The sequence below is a fragment of the Halichoeres trimaculatus genome, unplaced genomic scaffold (genome assembly GCF_033239565.1).
Source record: "Halichoeres trimaculatus isolate MK-OKI-2021-1 unplaced genomic scaffold, fHalTri1.1 fHalTri1_scaffold_15, whole genome shotgun sequence".
Lineage (NCBI taxonomy): Eukaryota > Metazoa > Chordata > Actinopteri > Labriformes > Labridae > Halichoeres > Halichoeres trimaculatus.
In genome coordinates this window covers 25,349,255-25,371,058 of record NW_027437193.1, presented here as the reverse complement: position 1 = coordinate 25,371,058, position 21,804 = coordinate 25,349,255, and the positions used below count along the sequence as shown (strand labels likewise).

Here is a 21,804-nt window from a genome sequence, read left to right as displayed (position 1 = left end):
ATTTCCATCTCAAGAAACAGACGGAGGATTTTAAAAAACGATGTAATATCAAATCCAAATGCTTAAATTAACAATAAATACTCAAAAAAAAAAAAAGCCAAAGAGCACAAGCCAGCAACTCTTTCTTTCTTCATAACAAATGGTGCTGAACTGTTATTCTTACCAACAATTCTTTCCAAACCAGATAAAAAAACATAAAAAAAAAACATTTAAAACATTAATTTTAAAACTAGGATGCTTCTGTTTTACAACTTTTTGATGGGTAAATGAGACCAGCTTTATGGTTCTTGTTCTGTTTTAATTGTCTGTATACTGCAAAAACTGTAGTGGAAGCAAGTGTCTTTTTAGACTGAATATGAGCCATATTAATCTGCAAAGTCCCATAACATGTCTCATTCTATAGATATTGACAGACAAAAATAACAAAAAATTGTCTGTAACTTAGTAAAAACAATTACCTACAGGGTTCCAAAGATTGACTTTGACAAGAACGGCTCCTTCCTGCCTGGGGTCCCTCATCCAGGTCTACAGTCCTTCTGGACCACTAGACTCTGCTTGTCAAAGTCGCCTGGTGCTCTAAATCTCTAGCCAGACTCCTCTCGTCTGTTTTGCCCAAATGATGGAATGAATTACCTAACTCTATACGAGTCCATATGAGTCCCTTTCTACTTTATCTACTCTACTTTACTTAATCTGTCCGTTCTCCTCTTTGTCCTCTGGTGCAGAATGGGTCAGAAGGTCTCAGACCCAGATCTTGGTGAATTTTCAGCACTAATTACTGAATGTTGTCGAAGGTCGACGTATAGCCTACTGTTGCAGCAGTTAATTAGGACATGGTCACACTGGCAAACCGTGCAGCTTCAGCCCTAAAGCACGTTTCGAAAGGCCAGTGTGACCACACTGGGCAGGATTCACTTCTCTGCTTTGGCGCACTTCGGACAGGTGTGATATTTTTTCTGCACAAACCAGCACTAACGTAGCACAAACGACTGAGACTATTTTCATTGAGTTTTGCGTTGGGTGGGGGGCCAACTTCACGCAGGTGGCTTCGGCACGGTTTACTTCATGCACGCGGACAGCGCGTGTGATCCATGACGTATGATCACCGCGAGCGCATCTCTCGACAATCATTGTAAACAAAGTAGGGGTGTTAGAGGGCTGTGTCGGGCCAAAACAACTTACCATGAGTCTAAAAAGTCTCTAAAGTTGGAGCAGAGCTGTCTTCGACTCACTCACTTACTGATGAGATTGTGCTTCATGTAAACATACGCTTCACGATGACGTAGGCGGGCCGTGCGCGTGTGTGAAACCCGCTAAAGTCTGGTTCATATTGGGATGGTGTGACCGCTGGCCGTATCAGTCAACTAACTTAAAGCACTGTAGTCGCGCTTACTAGGTTTTCCTTCTGTCTAAATTCTTGCTTTTGTTGTTCAAGCACCTGTTAAATGAAAATGTAGAACTGTAGAAACTGTATACCTCAGTATGTAGAGCTTATGAAAGCATATGACTTCTGTCATTGAAATAACTTGAAGGCTAATCCTAATTTTTAAAAATTCTCAGAGACCTTTATGCTGCACACTATTTAATGACTCACCTCCAAGACCATATTTGAGCCTGAGCGCAGAGCTCCACAGTGGGCCCTTCTGCTCCATCAGTCCAAGCATCCTGGTGCCAACCACGCCTGGCAACAGGAGTTCGGCCTCTACAGAGTACTGTCTGCTGCTGCTGTCCCTCCTGCGCTCCAGAGCCACTGACGATGAAAGACAGCCGCGTGTGAACACTGAATACAACTAACTGCACAGTAATGTCTAATGTATGATGGGTACCTGACAGTGACGCAGTCTCTCTGAACACGTTCTTCACAGACGCAGAGAAGCTGGTCTTACTGCCCAGTCCACGAGTGACATTAGCAGAGAGGATAATGGGATGTCCATCAGCAGCCATTTTGGCTTCAAGGTGATAGCGAGTTCTCTGCTCTGTCAGAAGGGTCTGAGAGTCAACCAAACCCTAGAGATGTACTCCAATTAACAATTTTAATGGCCAGGAATGTATTTATCAGGAAAATTTTCCTCCAAATGCAAGTTTTTACCATGATATAGTAATGGATGCCATCTATCAACAGCTCCAGCTTTCCTTTCTTCAGTTTTCTCTCTTGTTCAAACTGACCTGGAAAACACAACACAAGGTTAGAGGACAAATGACTCTTTGGATGAATTATTATGGGACCCATGTGGAAGGTTAACGTCCAAAGCCTCCCCTTTGGACAGGGAGGGGTCACTGTTTAGGAAACGACCCTTGAATACGTCCCTGCCCCTGACAAACCTTGCACAAGGATAGTTTTCAGTGGATGAGTGAGTCTCAGCAGAAGTCTGTGAGGGTTGAAAGCCAGGTCCAGAGACATGTCCCTGGGGATTGAGGACTGGGGTGTAGCCAGAAGGAGGTGGAGGGAGGCCTCTCTGGGAAACCAGGTGTGCTTCTGAAATATTGAGTTTGAACACTTTAGGATACTGGATAAAAGATCACACAAGTATTGTTTGCACAGCATCACGTTCATGGAAATCTGATGAAATAAATCAGAGGATCATTATGAAGATTGACAGTGATACTTTGTGCCTCTTTGAACCTGAGGGAACAGCGAGTAGGCAGCCTCCAGCAGATAGTAATGCAGTCCTCTGTCTAGCTTTAGTAGCCTCAGAGAGAAGTGAACTGGTCCTGGAGGGGGAAATGAAACACCCGCGCCAAGTAGCGGGTAGGAGGCATTGGAGCACAGCTGCCAACCAATCATCTTAGACCCTGTGAAGAGGGAGAGATCAGTGTTTGATGAATGATTTGTCCCTTAGATGTTTTTATGTGTGATTACTGAGTTTCCAACAAGCCTGGAAAATATAAAATAATGTAACAGCAGTATTTGTTTCTATGTGTGATAAAATAGAGAATGGTAAAAGTTTATTTCAAGTTATGGTAAAGGTGACCACTTACATGTTTTTGGTGTGCAGGTGGTCTTCTGGACACGGCTCTTAGGCCCCTTGATCTCCTCTCTGAGGTCTCCGCTAAGCTTAAACACTTTAGAGCTGATTAACACAAACATCACACACTGTCTTTACTATAAATGTTGAAAACAGTTATATGATAAAATGATGTTAGCCTTTAGCCCCTAGCTTACCTCCTCCCTTGTTTTTGTGTCTGAACAAAAGAGAAAGTTGCCAGGGGAGATCATTTTTACAGCCTCATCAAACCCAGACCTTTTTATATAACTCTTTACAAACACTGAGAAAACCTTTGTTAAACCTTGAACTTAAAACTATGGCGCCAAATGTATCATATTTGATACATGATTTTTACAGCATAATAAATGGTTTCCTTAAAAACCTGTTCAGAAAATGTAAATATGATCAACATCTTAAGACCTGTTGAAAATTTGCTGGAGTTAACCTTTTGCACACTTGGATCTTAATGAGGTTTTAAGTAGAGCTACAATATGCAAAAGCAAGAAGGGGGAGTGTGACAAAAAGCACTTTGAAAAAGTAATTTATTGGAAACAAGAAGTAAACTGAAATGGTCTGTTTATCAGCTGATCAAAAGTTTAAGACCATCGTTCAAAAAATCACCAAAAACTCTCCAAACCAGAACAAAAGTTTTCCTCTGTAGGACTCAGTGATGAGTAGCTCCACTGTCTTGTTAATCACTTCAAAAATGTGTTTGTCATTGAATTTGAATTTTTAAAACCCTTTCCCTGCAGATGTCGTCTGATGGTTATTGCACTGCAGTCGGCACCAGTAAGGGCCTAAATGTGGGTCCAGGACGAACAGCCAATCAGATCCTCCGGCTCAGCGCAGGTGTAAATTTTTGGGTCTACCACTCGACTTTTTTGTCCCATAATGCTCAGGATCTTTTTAAAAAAATGTAGAATGACTGTCTTACTGCGTCCAACCTCAGCAGCAATGACACGCTGCGTGAGGCCTTGCTTATGCAGCTCGACGATCCGACCACGTTCAAGAAGAGACAGCTTGTTAGTTTTAGCCGTCAGGAGGGCATGACCGTGTGAATGTCTGACAGAAAATGAACATTTTGAGCAGATTTTGGCTTTAATAGCCTGTGGTCTTAAACTTTTGATCAGGTGAAAAACAACCTATTTCTTTTTTTTTTTAATAACAAGTTCCAAATGTTTTTGTCACATTCCTCCTTCTTGCTTTTTAATATTGTAGCTCTACCTAAAACCTCATTAAGATCCAAATGTGCAAAATGCATATTCTAGCAATTTTTCAACTGGTCTTGAGATTTTGATCAGGTCTGTATATAAAGTATTTTACCCCCTTGAGTATTATCGTTTAACTACAGGCAGATGAAGTTGTATTTTGACCCTTTTCAAAATGGCTGCACTCGTGAAATCATCCACACACATTTTTTTTAAATCAGAAAATCACGCCAATTTTCAAAAAGTTTAATTGAGAATAATATCTTCATCATTACTCATATTTTAAAACATGATTTTTGTTTAGTGAAAATGTGCTAAAAAATTTCCAAAACTGCTCAGTGTGTCAAATGTGACACATATAATACATTATAAACACAGGGACAAAGCAATTTTTGTGGATTTTGTCAAAGAGAGTTAATAAATATCTCACATTTCATCTCAGTTTTTATCTTTTTCTAGACACAAATCACACATTAAACCTATAATACACCCTCAATTTACCTATACATACACCTTCATTACACCCAAATCTTTAACTGGCACTTTGTTCAGTTCTTACCCCTTTTTTTACCACACACACCAGCTAACTCCTGATAACATGGTTAACTAGCCCTATATTACATCTCTAACTAACATGACATTACATTATAACATTATACTCGAACCCAATGACTAAACTTTACCTAATTTTTTAAACATCCATTAAAAAACTCTGTATTAAATTTTATGCTGGCACTTTTGTTAACTAACAACCAACCCCTTTTACACACTTCACTAAGTATACATTACAACTTTAATCGTCTCTAATCTAAAAGTTAAAAACACATTTAACTCACTATTTGTTACATCTGTACTTTCCCTTTCTTTAAACAAAAACTGACCCTCTTTCCATTCCTCACAAAACCTAAAATAATCGTGGTGTAAAAACCTGCACACTAACCTGACTGAGATTATGTCCATTATGTCCTCAGGTGTGTTGAGTGTGACTCTGAGATCTCGTCCTTCCTGCAGCTGCACACTGCCGTCCAGGCTGGTGGAGCTCCTCAGCTCAGCAACCCAGTCCACTGCAGCCTGACCCAGAGCCCCGTCCACCCCCATCCTCGCAGACAGCCCAACGTGGGCACTGGAAAACAGAGACACTGGTTACAGTCCACATAAACTCTAGGTGAAGGCCTTCTGATGCGTGGACATAAGTGAGTACTTTGGTTTGATGTGTCCAGTCAGGGAGAAGTGGGACAAATCTCTGTAGTTGATGTTGCCTTTCAGATTTAGTGCAAGCAGCGAAGTCATGTTGACGCCCAGTCTGAAGGGCAAACCTGACAGAGACGGTAAAACCAGCTCGTCTGTCATCAGCACGGCTCTGTGGTTCAGCTGGACCTCCTGACCCTGCAAGACAGAGGAAAGGCCTCAAGTTGAAAATAGAGACAGTGTGATCAAAAGTGTGACGGCCAGACAAACATGATGACTGATGAAACGGTGTACTTTCTTCATACCTTGAGCAGTTTGACGACCAGTCCTGCAGCGGTCAGAGACAGCTGGTTCAGCTGATTGTGGAGATCTTCACATGTAAACACGTTGAGCTCATTTCCAAACACCTTCACACCAAACCAACACTTCAGCCTCTTCTCCTCCATTCTCCTTTTGCCAAACAGCTGAAACAAAAAGAGAAACAATGTGGTAAAGAAAGCGATGTAAACTTTTGTATAACTTGACAGTTTATTCAACCCCCATTCTAAAATGTTTTCTTTTCTTCTTTTTTCTGTTTTGTCTGAGTAAAAGGGTAAACACATTGATATTTATTCATATGTTCTGATAAAACCAACAGTCAGAGCATCCCAAATGCTGCTGTGGTCATCAGCATAAGGCTGCTAGCATATTAGCTTTAAACATCAATGTTGTCTTAGTACTTTGGTGCAGAATAATAAAAATAAAACAGAATGAAAAGAAAGAAGTTCTACAAATATAAAGACAGTGAAATACTCAATAGGAACAAATAACACAATATGTTGGACTTCTTAGACTAGTTATCAGCCATCTGCCAGTATTAAACTCTGGCTTCATTATCAAAAGAAACGACTGAAACACATTATAAACCATGACGAGGCTTGAAATGTGCACATCTTGTGTTTAATCTGGGCTCTAAAGTTAAAATGATTGTCATCCAAACACTGATACCATTTAGAGATACTGTCTTCTTAAACGTGAGATCCTTAAGCCTCTCTTTGTCTCTCAGTCTGTTTTGTCTTTGTGTTTTGGACCGTTGGTCAAAGACAAAGGAAAGCTGTTTGAGGACCTCAGTTTGAGCTCTTACTTGAACTATCTGTGCAGGAAAATCAATAGTAAATCACACGTGTACCACATTTAACTTATTCACTGACATGCACTGTGCATAGTTCAGGCACAGACTAAGAGGCTACCATCCAAAATGTAATTCAAACTAATCCCCATCTGTCGTACGCATGGCCGAGCTTACATGTTTAACCTGCTGCCCTAAGCAACCCCTGCCCCCCCAGACCTCAGCCCAGTCAGTAAGACTGTCCTGAAACAAAGACCTCACCATGGCTCTGGCCTGGTCCAGATAGTTTGCAGTGCTGGACAAACACGTTTCTTTCTCTCCTTCATGGACGTCTCCTGCTTTCCTCCTTGTCCTCACCTCCTCTTTGGACTGTTTGTGACTTTGACCCACTGTCTCTTCACCAGAGTCTGGGGTATGAAGGCCAAACATCTTCTTCAAAACAGGCTCAGCGTTTTCAACATGAAGGTCCACCTTTTTTGGACAAACACATGCATTAGAAAAGTTTTTAATACTTAAAGTTAAAATGAAACTGTAAATAAAGTGACTTGCCTCCAGAAGGTTGTGGGCTCTTCCGTGGAAATAAACCGTCAGGTTTGCAGTAGCAGATCTTGGCAGAAATGATTTAGGGGAGAAAATCAAAGACGCTTCCACATTTGTAATTCCCATGTCTGAAACATAAAAAGAAACAAAATCAGAGCAAACGTCACATTCTTCCTAATGCTGTACTTTCTTCATCCAGAAACTTTGATGAAGGATTGATCTGTTTTTTTATTTGAAGCGGTAAAGGAAATCATTACCTGATGAAACCGTGTAGTCGGAGAAGGAGGAATACTTCATAAACTCAGCCTCAAAGTCTCTGGTGATGATGTCATCTGGTAGGGACTCTATCAGGGCCTGTTTCATGGGGTCCTCACTCTTTAGGACATTAGTGAGATGACTCCACACGTACGAACCCACTACAGGAAAAGAACAACAAAAGGTCAAATACATGGACACACAAGCAAACAATTTATGATATTGATAAATTTAAGAATCCCACAAATGTAGACCTAGATAATGTCACATCTGTTGTACTCTGAATGTAGTTACCTGATCTATGCGTGAACAGTCTAAAACTCCATATCTATGAAAAGTATTTAACACATCAGTCTTTTTTAAATGCTGTGATGGGAGTCACCACAACAAACCACAGAGGTTTTCATTAAACCTTGGCTGGAGTTCTCGTTCCTCAGCGTCGTCTTCACCACTTCAAACACATCCTCATCAGGGCAACGCAGGAGTTGCTGGTATGCAGCGATTCTGACCTCCGGATCCTCCTGGGAGGAGCGGTACAGCTGCAACAGCACATTTCTCTGGGAGGAGGAAACTGCTGTCAGTCACTGCTGCTCCACTGTCACTCACCTCATCACCTCAGCTCATCATGAATCAATTATCATCCTATTTGGCGGTCTAGCTTTTTCTTTGAAGACTTTTATTTACATTTCAGTGACGTTCTGTCAGAATATATATTTTAAATCATATTTTGTCAATATGAGCCTATATTTACCAGAAGAAAAAGAAAAATCCATGCACATTGGACAACTCCCAGAGAGAAAAACTTTTCTCAAGCAAATTTTTTTTGTCTCTCTGGAAGTTGGCCAGTGCACCAGATTTTTTTCCTTTCCTCTGGTAAATTTTGACTTTTTTGTCTTCATTTTTTTGCTGTTTCTGATCAATAGCCCGAAGTTGTTGTTTTTTAAGTGTTTTGCTACACTTTTTAGGACTTTTTACATGCTACATGACAAAACAAAAACAAAAATACACCAAAGACTATAAAAACACCCTTTCTCTTTTGGTGTTAAGGAATCAACTCACATCAGCTGAGCAAGGAAAGCGTCTGAAGGCCTGGATGGCAGCAAGTCTCAGCTCCAGTGAAGCTGAGCGGCTCCTTATGACGCAGTTCATCAGAGGGATGAAGACTGGAGCAGAGAGTCCGAGGTTTCCCACTGATTTCAGTGCATAAAACAGCTACAGGAAGACAGAGTGTATGAAAAAATACAAGTTTCACAGTCTCATACAACATTGTTGAAACACCCATGCTTAGGACAACCAAATCAAATCATAAGGTTTAGTTTAGGCACCTTGTCTTGAGAGAGTTTCTCTCTGTCACAGCCATCTTTTATCATAGCCTCAAGCTCTTTCATGAAGGTCTGCACCTCAGGAAGGTCACTGCAAGGGGTGTGAGACTTTTGGCACAGTTGATAGACCAGGGCTGATCCAGATAACAGCGCCTTGGACTGCAGCTCTGGGACTTGCAGTAAGACCTAACATGGGGAGATACAGAGATACAGTATGTGGTGAACGTCTGGGTCAATAATGGTCTGTAGCTGTACTGACACAGAATTGCTTTTTCTGTATCTTAGGAGTGAAAACAGAAAAAAAAGCTTTGATGTGAGTTTTGGATCATCATTAATGTCACCCTGAGGTGCCTACATTGATGGAGTTGATGATCTGTGGTGATGGATGAGGGATGAGGGCGATGGTGGTGAGGAACGCATGAGCCTGTTCTTCCTCCAGCTCTTTTTTCATCATGAGGTCAGTTAGTAGCAGGATGCAGTTTTCAGATCCACAAGCTGGTAATGCGTCCAACAAAGGCTGCCTGTGCACACAGTTATTTGACATTGCATAACACAAACAAACATGGCAATACCCTGTAACAAATATCAATGCAAGCTAAGGAAGAGGAAAAAATGCTCTATTTACTGTATGGTAAATACTATTTGTTTACTTTACATTGTAAAATTTGGCATGAAAAATAAAAATCTAAACTTATAACTCTTGTGCTATTGTATGAATTATGCTGAGTGCATCATAAACAGTGAACACACTGAACCCAGCCCCCAGTGAATTCACAGTGAAGAAACACAGAAAAAACACTGACCAGTCATTGCGACACTTGAAAGAGGCTTCTTGCCAAAGTATCTTGAGCTGAGGAACAGTCAGATCTCTCAGCTGGAAAGCCAGTTGGAGGAACATTTGGGATACCTGATGGCACGAAATCCAAGACTTACATTGTAATTATCACAAAAGAAATTCAGTGTTTAATTGCACAAAACAATTTCTGCTCATCTAGATTTAATTGCTTCCTGCAGAACTGAGAACACACTTTTCATCTCATCAATCACTTGATCCCACACACTAATTAAACCTCAAAGTGCGTCTGGCTCTAGCTGTAACAGCCTCCTTTGAACCCCTCTCCGATGTAAACAGGCTATGATGAGCGGACCTCCTGTGTAGGGAAAGCATTAAAATGTTTGGCTCATGCACAGCAAAGCTTCAGAGTAAGTTAAGCTATAAATTAGAAACACAAATAAGCTAACAGTGGTCTGGCAGGGTGCTGGCTACCTGAAAGTGATTCATAATGCAGCACATAAGGTCTACTACAAGACATGAAAGAGTTATTCAATCTTCTTTTTATCGCAGATTAATGCAGTTTAAATCTGGATCTTGTTCTGACTTACCTGTTGTGGGTCTGAGGTGGGGCTACATAACATCCTGACAGTCTGGCTGGCTCGTAGTGGTGTTGATGCTCTGGTTTTTCCTTGCCTGGAAGCCTCCTCATCTTCAAACTGCAAGTCAGTGGGCACTCCAGGACCTACACTACCTGCACGAGCAATTAGCAGAGCAGATTGTTGCACGTGTCTGTGATGAACAATTTTTGAACTACATTTGTGTTAAAAAGATTCTTGACCTGCGTCAGGAGATGTCCCTGGTTGTGCTCTTAATAGGAGCAGGGTGGACGATGTTTGGGTCTTTACCAGCCCAGGAGAGCTGGACCATGTTGCCATAGACAGGGTTTCAGTGCAGTTGACCTCTTCAATAACTGTGGCTCCAGACCTCTGAACACAGTGCAGCTCTGGTTGCAGCATCTAGCAAAACAGGATTATAGTAACCATACAAAAGAAAGATAATGTCCATAATGATTATGTGGAATTAAGTTCGATAACACAGGAAAAAAGTATTGAACACACCATGGAAAGGCTGTATACTTTGGCAAGGAAATGCACCATGCCACCTGAAATCTGTCAGTAATTATTACTTGAACTTCCAATTAGTGCAAATCAGCTGGGCTAGAGCAAATTGATGGTCCTATAAAAAAGGTCGTTGTTTCACCAAGCAGTTAAATATGGCACACCTCATGATGGGTAAAGGCAAAGAGCTCTCTGAAGACATTCACAACCTGATTGTTGCTCAGCATCGGAATGGAACTGGTTACAGACTTATATCAAAGCACCTGAATATTCCAGTCAGCACCGTTGGGGCCATTATTCACAAGTGGAAGAAGCACCACCTTACCATCAACAGTCCACGCACAAGAGCTCCTTTCAAGATTTCTGACCAGGGAGTCAGAAAGATAGTCAGAAGAGTACTCACCGAGCCAAGGAAAGTGCTCCAGAAAGACTTGGAGGCAGCAGGTGCAATTGTTACAGAGAAAACAATAGGCAATGCACTCCATCACCATGGCCTCTATGGACGCTCAGTCCACAAGACTCCATTCCTCAAGAAAAGGCATGTTGAAGCTGGTTTAAAGTTTGCTAAACAGCATCTTGACAAGCCTGTAGAATACTGGGAGAATGTTGTCTGATCAGATGAGACCAAAATTAAACTTTTGGGCTGTCATACTACATACCATGTTTGGAGGAGAAATGGCACTGCACATCACCCAAAAAACACTAAACCAACAGCGAAGTGTGGAGGTGAAGCATCATGGCATGGGGTTGTTTTTCATCTCATGGTATTGGCAAACTTCATATAATTGACAGAGCAATGAATGGAGCCATGTATGGGGAAATTCTTGACATGAATCTGCTGCCGTTCACCAGGATGATAAAGATGAGACGTGGCTGGACCTTCCAGCAGGACAACAATCCAAAGCACACGGCAAAGTTGACTCTCAAATGGTTTCAAAAAAAGGAAATCAATCTGTTAGAATGGCCTGGTCAATCACCTGACTTAAATCCAATTGAACATTTGTGGAAGATAAAAAAAGGGTTCACTAGAGGGCACCAAAGAATATATTCCAGATTTAAAGACAATCTGTGCAGAGGAATGGGCTAAAATCACACCTGAGCAGTGTGGGCCATTAGTTAAAATATGTAAGAAGCTTCTGGAAGCTGTCATTGCAAACAAAGGCTTCTCCTCTAAGTATTAGATGAGTCTCAGCGCGTTCAATACTTTTTTCCTGTGTTAACGTACTTAATTCCACATAATTATTATTTATGGACCTGAAGGTTGTGATTTCTTTTCTTGTGTGGATTATTTGAGTTAATACCAATGTCTGTTAGAAAATTTGTTTAAACTGCATCTTTGGAAATAAATGTGATTAGAAAAAACTTGACATGTTCAATACTTATTATCCCCATTGTAGTTTAAGGTGTAAAAATGTAACCCACCATCTTCTTTATATGTTTGATATCATTGCTTTTTGTCCACATGCTGTTGTTCACATAAATAATAAATGTATGATTATTTATCAATACTAATTTTACCAGAAGCATATTATTATAGATATATTTAGGGAAAGTAGTTGGGAACATAATTAACATATAATCTTTCAACACAGATTAGTATTAAGTAAGCTCACCGTGTCTTCAGCTACAGGTACAGAATGAGGCCAGAAGTTTGCCAATCTGGACTGATGACACTGTTTGAGATCCCTGCTCTTCAGCAGCACAGATCCTCTCCTCTCATACCTGCTGTTGCATGTCCCGTAGACATCTGTCTGAGAAAGAATCATCAGAGAAAAGTCAGATAATTCCCTGTAAAAGTAATAAATTACAGCTTGTTTACATTAAACATGGTTATTGTTGTGTTGCAGGGCTAGAGGTGGTATTTGTCAGACTTGAAGAAGTAGTTGTTTGAACTTGCTTTGTTTTGAAAAGACTTCAGGCTGCAGCATGGGGCCTGCATTTAACAACAGAAAACTCATCAACCCTCACCTCCTTGTCTAATTCCTGTTTTGAGGTGGTGCGGGAGGTCTGGAGCATGCTCAGTAGAGCCCTCTTAATGTTGAGGGCCCACACCTGCTCCCCCTCCTGGAGACAGAGGGCCGTGACCTTCCCCCCCTGGAGGGAGAACTTGAGGCGCGTTCTCTCCAGTGAATCCCTGGGAAATAAAAACACCAGATGAATCCCCCCTGAGACCCAGGAACACAGACAAGTGGGACGTTTGAATTGGGTATCACATTCAAAGAAAAAACAGTTGTAGCATTCCAAAATGATCTGGATTTTTGACGCAGCACACAAAGAACAGAAAAAGACACCATGCATGTCTAGAAAATGGCTGAGGAGATAAGAAAAACTGTCCCTTTTCTTTGCTTCCAAATGTAAATCAAATCTGTTGTTAATTACCTCAAGCTCTTTAGACGCTGCACTGAGTGCTCCTTTTGAGGAGATAGTCGCTTTATCTGTGGATTCCTAATCTGTTGGACAAGCATGTGCATACATTATATGAGCAATTAGAAAGACGTATCATGGATTTTTCTGAAAAACGTTTATTTAAGCTGACCTGCATTACGAGGTGACACCCAGAAACAACATCAATATCAACCACACAGTCCAAAGCCAGTCCATTCCTGCCAGCGCTGGAGCCATAAAGTGCTGTGGTAATTGTTGTCTTATATCTGTAGGTGTACCTTACCCCTTTTTGGAAAGACAAGTCAGAGCTGGAAAAACCTGTGGAAATTGAATGAATACCTATAAGAGATCAAGGAAAGAGGCATTTCATCACTGCTAATCTTGAAAACTAAATACGTAACTTGCATTGAAAATATATGGAAATTAACTGAAATCTCACCAGCACAACTTGAATTACAGAGATTTGGTTCTGACTGAGAGCAATCACCTACTGCACAGAAAATAAGTTGAACATCATGAGATAGTAATAGAAAGTAAAGAAATAAGTTTTATAGGAGTAAAAACTTATCAGCTCCTCATGCTGATCACTCAAAGACCATTGCATTTCTAGACTTGAAGAACAGCAAAATACATAAACTCACCATGTAGCAGCAGCAGAAAAATCAGTGTAACATGCAGACAACTGGGCAATAACAAGTTCATAGCCATAGCAACCCCAAGTCACCAAAGGTCTGTCTGCCTCTGAGCCTCCACATGTAAGCGAGATGAAAACCAAGCAGTGTTCACGGCCACTGAATGACCACGCTTGTATGCGGGCTTCCACAGTGACCCATAGTGCTCACTGCAACCAATCAGGAAATACCTTCAGAGCTGGAGCTACAAACAGACACTGAGCCAATCACTTAGCATCAGGCCGCACAAAGTAGACCTTTTTTTTTCCTTGCTGCTTTTGTGAATACCTGAGACAGCAACCAGTTCCCTTCAGTCAGTAGTGAAAGGAAAAGTCAATTTAAAGATGGTTTGAAGGATGACATCCAGGCAGCATATGAAAGTCTAATTATGACATTTTAATTGCATTGAAGATATGGAATAATGGACAAAATAAATGACGTGGTGTATTTTAGTGGAATGCCAAAACCTGTAAACAAAGTATGAAGGCTATTGTTTCTGTTTCTTTGTTTGTCTCAATCTTGGTACAATTTAGAATCCACACTCTTATACCCCCTGTCAGTATGACAGTTTAAGAAAGACTCAGTTATGCTGATAGAAGAGAGACCTCTAGTGTAACCGAAGTCTAAGGGGGAGGAAAAGGGGGAAAAACTGAAAAGTGGGGCTTTCTGGGCCTTTTATGGCCCTTTGTTGTACAGTTATACCCATAAAAGCCCCCAGCCACATTTTTCTTCCTCCGACTGAGCTCAGACTAATTTACCCAACACGCCTTTCATCCCCATCTCCTTCCCCCATCATTACCAAGCTGCCTGCCACCTACTTTCCACGATGCACCCGCCGATGTGGTCCACGCCCGTGCTACGACGTCAGTGACTGCGCGCTGGTGGTTGACGCTGCATTCAATGACATAAAGAAAAAAGTATTTTAGAACGTCTATGGAAGAAAGAAACGCCAACCTACTTTCTACAGTCGAAGCATGGAATCGATTGGAATAATGTAGCCTTTACATTGACTAAAAGAAGCTTTCCTTAGATATACGACACGCCGTAATCAAAACCAACTGGCTTGGAGTAAGTTTAAAATCACTTAGTACACAACTTGAATCAAATGATGTCGTCCGTAGGTTTTTATGTAGTTTTCATGTGTGATGTGAGCCAGTTAGTTGAACGTTCAATAAACCGAATCGTTGCCGGAGTAACATCTGAGGCAATGGGTATGGTCAATATTTAGTACAAGTGGATTTTTCAAAGCCATGTGCGCTCATGAGCACTGCAAAACCATTTTGAACGATGGACATGAACGCAACTTCAGTCCGGACCAGGGGGCGTAGGTTTGACCGGCTTCTCGGAGCTCAGACACAATGAACCGTCAGACGGTGAGAGGCACACATGTGGGGCCGAGGACACTGACACACTTTTAGCACACAATCTTTATAATTTGTGCCTTTTACTTTGATTTACTTAGTAATTTTCTGACACACTATATGGCGGTTACAAGGCTTGGCTGGAAACGGTTGCTTCGTCGAGTTTGATGAAAACGAGGTCTGGAGCAGACAACCGTTAGCCCCTCCTGGTGGATTTTTGTCGTTATTTTTTTCAAGCAAACAAAACAAGGCAGATAATGTCGTTGACTGCTTCATCTGATTATTTCGCCGCTGAGTGTCTGGTGTCGATATCCAGCGGCCCTGTCCTGCACAGACCCACCCCGGTCGCCCCCGCCAGCCAGCCTGCCACGGTGGGCCTGCTCCCCGGGGAGCCCGATGGGTCGAATGAGGACAGGGAAGTGCGCGAGACGCTAAGGCTGGAGGGGGCGAACATGATGGCGGTGGCCGGTATCCTCACCGACCTGCACGGTAAGTTCCGCCCCATGTCGGCCTACTCGGAGAGCAGCAACTCCTCGTGCGGCGGGGAGAGCGGCTACACCACGTTGTCCGACCCAACTACCCCAACCATGACCCCCTCCGCCACGCCGGTGCCCGGACAGCAGCAGCAGCTGAGAGGGGGAGGAGGTGGAGGCGTGGGGGCCCCGCGCTCCCCTGTGAAGCGACATCAGTGTACTTTCGACGGATGCGACAGAGTTTATGGGAAATCGTCCCACCTGAAGGCACACATCCGGACACACACAGGTACGAGGACATCAACAGATCGATTTCTACAGCTAACTAGCTTGTAGTGTGGGCACAGTTTCTTCTTTGTCAGTGACTAACACGCCCATCCATGTTGTTGTTACACCACATCTGATAAATATCGGAAGTGTTGTCTTTGTGCTTTTCAGGACTATAAGATATTATGGGGATAAAAAAAAAAGTTGTGTTTTCACATCGACCCCCTACCAGGTGCAATAACGTGGTCAAACAAAGAGAAAGACAGAAAAACTCCCCTTCTCAGGCTCTGACAAAGAAGTAAACTAACAAAAGAACTGGGCTGGACGTTAAAACCGGTGACGAAGGTCTTCCTCCAGACTGGATTTGCATATGAAATGAACGTAAGATGAAACCTTAACGTCGGGAGCTATGAGTTCATAGCCGGTCGAAGCTAGTTCTGTTGATGTTAGCGGTAGCTGCTCATGCTCGGTGTTTTGGTGAAGTTTTTGTGAGGGTACGACAAGTTTGCCAGCTAGAAAAAAATATGTATAGTGTACTTTCTTGACACATGTTAGAGAAGTCGCGGCAGAATGGTTGATATGCCTTATTTTTGTGTTGTACGCTGTTGTGCTTTAAAGTGTTGGTGTTAAAGGGTGATTTTGTGGTAAAAATCAGCGATGTGACGCCTGTGGAGCGGAATAATCCATACATGTTTTGTAGTTGGTGATACAGCCACCTGTTGGCGGAGCTCTACTACCCACTAAAAATGCGCATGTGATTTTGCTCAGAATGAGGGGAATTGGTCCGTTCAGGGTCACTGAGCAGGCGCAAACGGATTAGGGACAGGAAACGGCTGAAAGAAACAGTAGTGGGAACGCCCTCAGAGAGTTCTGCAACAACAACGTGGCCTGGCTTTGTGATCTTGAAAATGGCACCGAGCATCCTACTCGCTTATCCTGGTTTTACTCGTGTTGCCTGCCAGAGATTAAGGCTAGTGGTAGCTTAGGGTGACTAATCTGGACCATCTAAATCCTGGATATGTTTTGTCACGTATTTAACAACCTAGAGATGAGCGTTTGGTGTCTTTGCCATGCTCTATAAAAGTAATCCAGGTTGAAGATTTATTTCTCATCTGGTCACTTAACGTGTTCAGATTAAATTACAGTGGATGGATTTGTGCTGTGAGCACATGGAAATTAAGCTTCCTGCTTTAGTTTTTCACATTATTAGTTTTGTTTTAAAAAAAAAAAAAAACGCTACCTTTGCACGTTAGGGAAAAAACAGGACTGCATTAATTTTGGAGTATCAGAGTAGTGTACAAAAAACACTGTTTAGCAGTTATTCATCAATTGCATATAGGGGTACTTAAGTAATAAAATTTAAATTGTTATGCTCATAAAATGAAACAACTACCTTGGTTTTCAGTTTTTTTTGTGTGATATCAAACTGAGGTGGGGGATTTTTTTGTTTTTGGTCAGCTTACTCAAAACAGCTATTTGAGGACAACTTTTCAAAATTTGTTTTCAGAACTACAAAAAATTCACATGACTAAAGCTGAACATGAATAACTTTTATATTACATGATATTTTATGTTGTTCAACTCATTTGGGGCGTAACAGTTGCCTTCCCTCTCTGCCTCCAAACACCAGGTGAGAGACCCTTCCCGTGTACCTGGCCAGATTGTGAGAAGAAGTTTGCTCGCTCTGATGAGCTCGCCCGTCACACCCGCACCCACACAGGAGAGAAGCGCTTCCTCTGCCCACTGTGCGACAAGCGCTTCATGCGTAGCGACCACCTGATCAAGCATGCGCGCCGTCACCCCGACTTCCAGCCCTCCATGTTGGGACGTAACAAGGGCTCGTCTTCCAGCATCAACATGCACCATTAGGATGGTCTGAGTCACGGAGCACAGAAGGTCACAGTGGTTCCAAATTAACCAGCTACAATCAGATCCATTGATTCGGATTTGGCATAACTGTGCTGAACACACAAATGTGCACATAGAACACATACACACACACAGATCTGGATGTGAGGGGAATGTAGCCTCATCTCTCCATCCACATGAATGAGTCATGTGACCACTATCCACCTGCTCAACACAAATAGGGTTGGGTATTAAAACAGTTCAGAAAGACAAGGTGATTTGCTATGAAATGTGCTTTTAGATTCCACAAATCATTTCCTGAAAGTAAACTTTGGACCTATTTCTCTGCTTCTTTTTACAGCACTGGTTACATATGTTTAAAAGCAGGTGTGTAATGTTTACATTGTGAACCAGGGAAAAGAGTTGGTCTGAAATGGCCACACATTTATTCTAAAAAGATGTCAGAACGCAGCATTTGAAACCTGTATGTGATACATGGGAAATGGACAGATGAAATCTTTTATAATTCACATGCACACACGGTAAAATGTTTGGTTGATCCATTAAATACAAGACAGATTAAGGTACTACATCACATTGATGCAAAAACATCTGTAAAAACCATTTATGCCATAAAGCAGTCCTGTTAATTTGCAACATGACCTACTCCCCGTGGCTCTAAAACCACATGGAGTAAAAACTAGTGTTCAACCATGGGACTCAACAGAGAATCTCTTCTTTTAAACTATAAACATATCAGAAAGTAGTTTGTCATCATTATCTGTTTATGGCAGCCTAAATCGCATGAGAATAAATGTGTTTTTGCATTTCAACATACCTGTTTTTCATTTTTCACTCAGGATTTGATTGGATAAGGAATCTCAAAGCAGATTTTATTCAGAAACAAAAGCCCAACTCTATTAAACCTCACTATCTCGACATGAAACACTTTCACAAATTGCAGGGATTTTTCACATTATCTATAATAGTCTGCACATTCATCATCAGCCAAAACGGCCCCGTTTTCTTGTCCAGTTCGTAGATTGTTGTTGTGCTCTTCAGTACCATTTCTTTACCATGAGTAGCACAATGTTGTGATGATTGGTAGCGAGGCAGTGGCTAGAAGTCTTTTACCTTTTTTTTTTTTTTTTTTTACTATTATTCTAAGGCTTTGCTGATTCCATATAGAAGTTTTAGTGGTGATACATTCCTTTACTGCATTAGTAACCATCAATGATGCAATTTGTTAATATTTTTTTTGTGTATTAACTGTAGATCAAATATAAATTTTGCCAGAAGGTGAGTCAAAACTTCACTGTAGAAGAGCTGTTTGCACGGCAAGCCGAAGTCTAGATCACTTCTTATCAATGAAATGCTGACACATAATACACAGTAGTATTATGTCTAATACTGATGCAAATGTATATAAGCTTTAAGCTTTCAATGTAGAAAAATGGCAATGCTACTAGCAGAAGAATTAATACTTGTGATGAATTGTAGTCCTTATATTAGGGGTAACAGTAAATGCTTGATAGGATGGCATTGCCTGTGAGTGTCGGTGTGTATGTGCTTTTATTTACCTTTTTTCCAACTGATCTGGAGGAAGTGCGTATGCAATGGTATCAGATATGTCTGGGGGGAAAAAAGACTCAAGCTTGACTTTCAGCTTGCTTCCTTCGGAATAAAAGCATTCATTATCAGGACAGACAAGTACAATTCAGGATCAGGGATTTCAGGTACAGAAACTGTACAGAAAACTCTCACATGTTGTGTAGGAAAAAAAATAGTATAAAAACATTCTATTAAGGAACTTCAGGAAACATCAGAACGCCGTACTGTGGTAGACGTATTCCAATAGCACAGGTGAAACCAATCAAAGAAAATGTCTCACTTCTCTGTAGGTGTGTAAATAAACCAGCAGCATGAACACGAGGATGGCAGACACTTCTGAGTCGAACTGTCATAAAATGTGCTATGTGTTACACTTGTTCTAAAGTCGACATGTTCATTGTGATGTGTTATTGTGGATATGTTGGAAAATTAGCAGCATTTTAGATCAGGCATTGTCTTGGAAACTGTGTTACCAAAATATTCAAACATCAGCCAAAAAGTCCAATAATCCACACGTCTCCAAAAAACTGTTCATTTAGATATTTGAACTGTATTTGCGTGCACACAGTGTTGGTGTCTGATTGTAGAGAGCTTGACTTTTTTCCTTCCTGTTTCCACACTGTTTGTCCAGGTCACGGACACGTTCCTTTATCTCAGAGAAAAACACTTCTTCAGGAAAATCTCAAAGCCTTAAACTATGTCATAACTACTTTGCACCATGTTTACAGTCAAATCATTGTATAGGTATTTACGCCCAGCGGTGGGCTCATTACAGATGCTCATTATGCAATGCAGCACTTTTTTTCTTACAGTTGTGTTTTGCTGAATAGTGTAACGGCTTGCACTGTTACTATGCTTCTACGAGCGAGCACTGTGGAACTTTGCTAGTGTGTTGATAACCAATGGTTTGTAAAACTGCCTTTTTTGTCCAAGTGCTTCAGAGGGCGATAAAAGAACTGGCTCATTGTTTTTTATTTCCTTTTTTTGTTGTTTTTTTTGTTGAGTGTTTGCTTAGCTATCCAGGCCAGCTCTAATTGTGGAATTTGTGTTTGTTGATGTTTTTTCTCTGAAGAAAAATGCTGAATTTGTGTTCCCACATTGTCATTTATCTCCACACTAAAATCTCGGTGAAAGTCTTCATCATCCAGCCGTCAAACCATCCACATTAACCTTTCCACTGTTGATGTCAGTTTTTTTTTTTTGGGAGCTGTTCTTTGAAAGTTTGTACACACATTGCTTCTTCAGAGGTTCAATCTGTTTACGGTTTTGGGCTTGCTGCTGGCAGTAACCCTGAACGCTTGGACTGCTTAACAAAAGGGACACACGTTTGTTTTTCTACGTTGTCAAATGGACTTACTCTCTCTTCTCCTCTCATGGACAAGAGCATCTCCTCACACCGACTCTGTCCGGGTCTCAAAGCTATAAAATCACAATAAGAACATACCTCACTCGTTTTGTTTGCGGTGTCTGTACAGAATCCATCCATACTGTCTCTCAGAAATATAAAGCCACTGAGCCTTGGATTTCAGAAATGTGTTTTTATCACCTAGATGGTCTGTTGTATATCCTTCTCTTCCTCATGTCTTTATATGCAAGATCACTACTACCTGTGTAGCAGCAGAGCTTCCTCCTCCCTGCCTCCATGAAATCTGTTTTTATCAGACAGTAGCAGAAAGATCCACTGGAGAAATCAGCCCATCAGGAGTTTTTGGCACTCAGAAATCTTAACGTGGGTTCAGGTGGAGGGTTAAAATGGGTATTAAAGTAAAAAAACAAACATCTGAAAGCTGTCATATCACTGATGGCTTTCATCAAGAGCTCAGTCCAAATCTTTTTGTTCATATTACTGAATGTGGTTTGATGTCAGATGAGCATTTTGCCGAGAAAGAAGAAAATTACTGCAATGATTTCTCTTGTCACCACCCTAATTCAGATATGCACATTGTACAGAAATGGATGTTTTTAAATTGATGCCTAATTTTTACATTAATGTAATTTCTAAAAACTCCTCTTATCAAAGCTTTAGTTAAGGTAAAGAGGAAGATCTGTGGAACTAAATACTTGCTGCAACAAGCTGTTTTGATATTTATATTCTCAGGTGTCTTCAATTTTTGAGCATTTGACTTTCAATATTTCCTGTTCAACACCTAAGTACAAGCATGTTTTTATTTCTTTTTGTTACTCTGATTAATTTATTCCAAAAAAGTGTATCATTTGTGTGGTTTAATTATTCTTTCATAACTCATTTTGTGATATGGAACAGTACTAATATTAAATGGTTCCATTGTTTGCTTGACATGAGAATACCATTGCTTTTTTTAAGAATAAAGATTTTAAGTTGATTGTTTGTCTCATTGTTTTGTTTGCATTTCTGCCCCTGGCTAACATGATTGTGCTATCAACACACACACACATAAAAACAGGATGGGAATTAAACTATGAGTGCCATGTGAAAAGTGTGAGTGTCTCATTAACAACAGCTATGAACATCACTCTGTATTTGTGATCACTTGAACTGGAGGAGCATCTGGGGCTGTCTGAGCAGAAATAAAATGCTGGCACAAGTAACGGCGTATTTCTTAAATCTAAGTCTCTATTTTAACTGAATGAAATGCTTGTTATTCCTCTCAACGCCGATGAAAACCCTGTTTCCCTTTTTGATTATGTAGAGCTTATTTGATTTAGCG

The 21,804-nt window shown here is 41.1% G+C and overlaps 2 protein-coding genes across 2 annotated transcripts in view; one reads left to right on the top strand and one right to left on the bottom strand.

The window, feature by feature from the left end:
• The window catches only part of LOC141804879 (uncharacterized), a 57,025-nt gene extending 42,604 nt beyond the window's left edge, over nt 1-14,421 (bottom strand). Inside the window, exons 1-25 of the mRNA XM_074689534.1 lie at nt 14,376-14,421; nt 13,326-13,376; nt 13,038-13,204; nt 12,881-12,951; nt 12,470-12,635; nt 12,115-12,252; nt 10,222-10,399; nt 9,992-10,134; nt 9,412-9,515; nt 8,964-9,129; nt 8,612-8,794; nt 8,346-8,498; nt 7,699-7,843; nt 7,289-7,447; nt 7,041-7,159; nt 6,753-6,962; nt 5,689-5,847; nt 5,397-5,581; nt 5,136-5,318; nt 2,980-3,071; nt 2,624-2,793; nt 2,323-2,476; nt 2,090-2,166; nt 1,827-2,007; nt 1,595-1,750 (exon numbers count right to left, since the gene is read on the bottom strand). Of these exons, the coding sequence (XP_074545635.1) occupies nt 1,595-1,750; nt 1,827-2,007; nt 2,090-2,166; nt 2,323-2,476; nt 2,624-2,793; nt 2,980-3,071; nt 5,136-5,318; nt 5,397-5,581; nt 5,689-5,847; nt 6,753-6,962; nt 7,041-7,159; nt 7,289-7,447; nt 7,699-7,843; nt 8,346-8,498; nt 8,612-8,794; nt 8,964-9,129; nt 9,412-9,515; nt 9,992-10,134; nt 10,222-10,399; nt 12,115-12,252; nt 12,470-12,635; nt 12,881-12,951; nt 13,038-13,043 (3,298 nt within the window). The 5' untranslated portion in view covers nt 13,044-13,204; nt 13,326-13,376; nt 14,376-14,421. The remainder of the gene's footprint in view (nt 1-1,594; nt 1,751-1,826; nt 2,008-2,089; nt 2,167-2,322; nt 2,477-2,623; nt 2,794-2,979; nt 3,072-5,135; nt 5,319-5,396; nt 5,582-5,688; nt 5,848-6,752; nt 6,963-7,040; nt 7,160-7,288; nt 7,448-7,698; nt 7,844-8,345; nt 8,499-8,611; nt 8,795-8,963; nt 9,130-9,411; nt 9,516-9,991; nt 10,135-10,221; nt 10,400-12,114; nt 12,253-12,469; nt 12,636-12,880; nt 12,952-13,037; nt 13,205-13,325; nt 13,377-14,375) is intronic.
• A 442-nt stretch (nt 14,422-14,863) lies between these two features.
• Nucleotides 14,864-21,379, top strand: LOC141804713 (Krueppel-like factor 9). Its single transcript, XM_074689316.1, has 2 exons — nt 14,864-15,680; nt 17,289-21,379. Exons 1-2 carry the CDS (start codon nt 15,176-15,178, stop codon nt 17,525-17,527), a joined length of 744 nt encoding a protein of 247 aa, XP_074545417.1. The 5' UTR covers nt 14,864-15,175; the 3' UTR covers nt 17,528-21,379.
• Nucleotides 21,380-21,804: the final 425 nt, after the last annotated feature.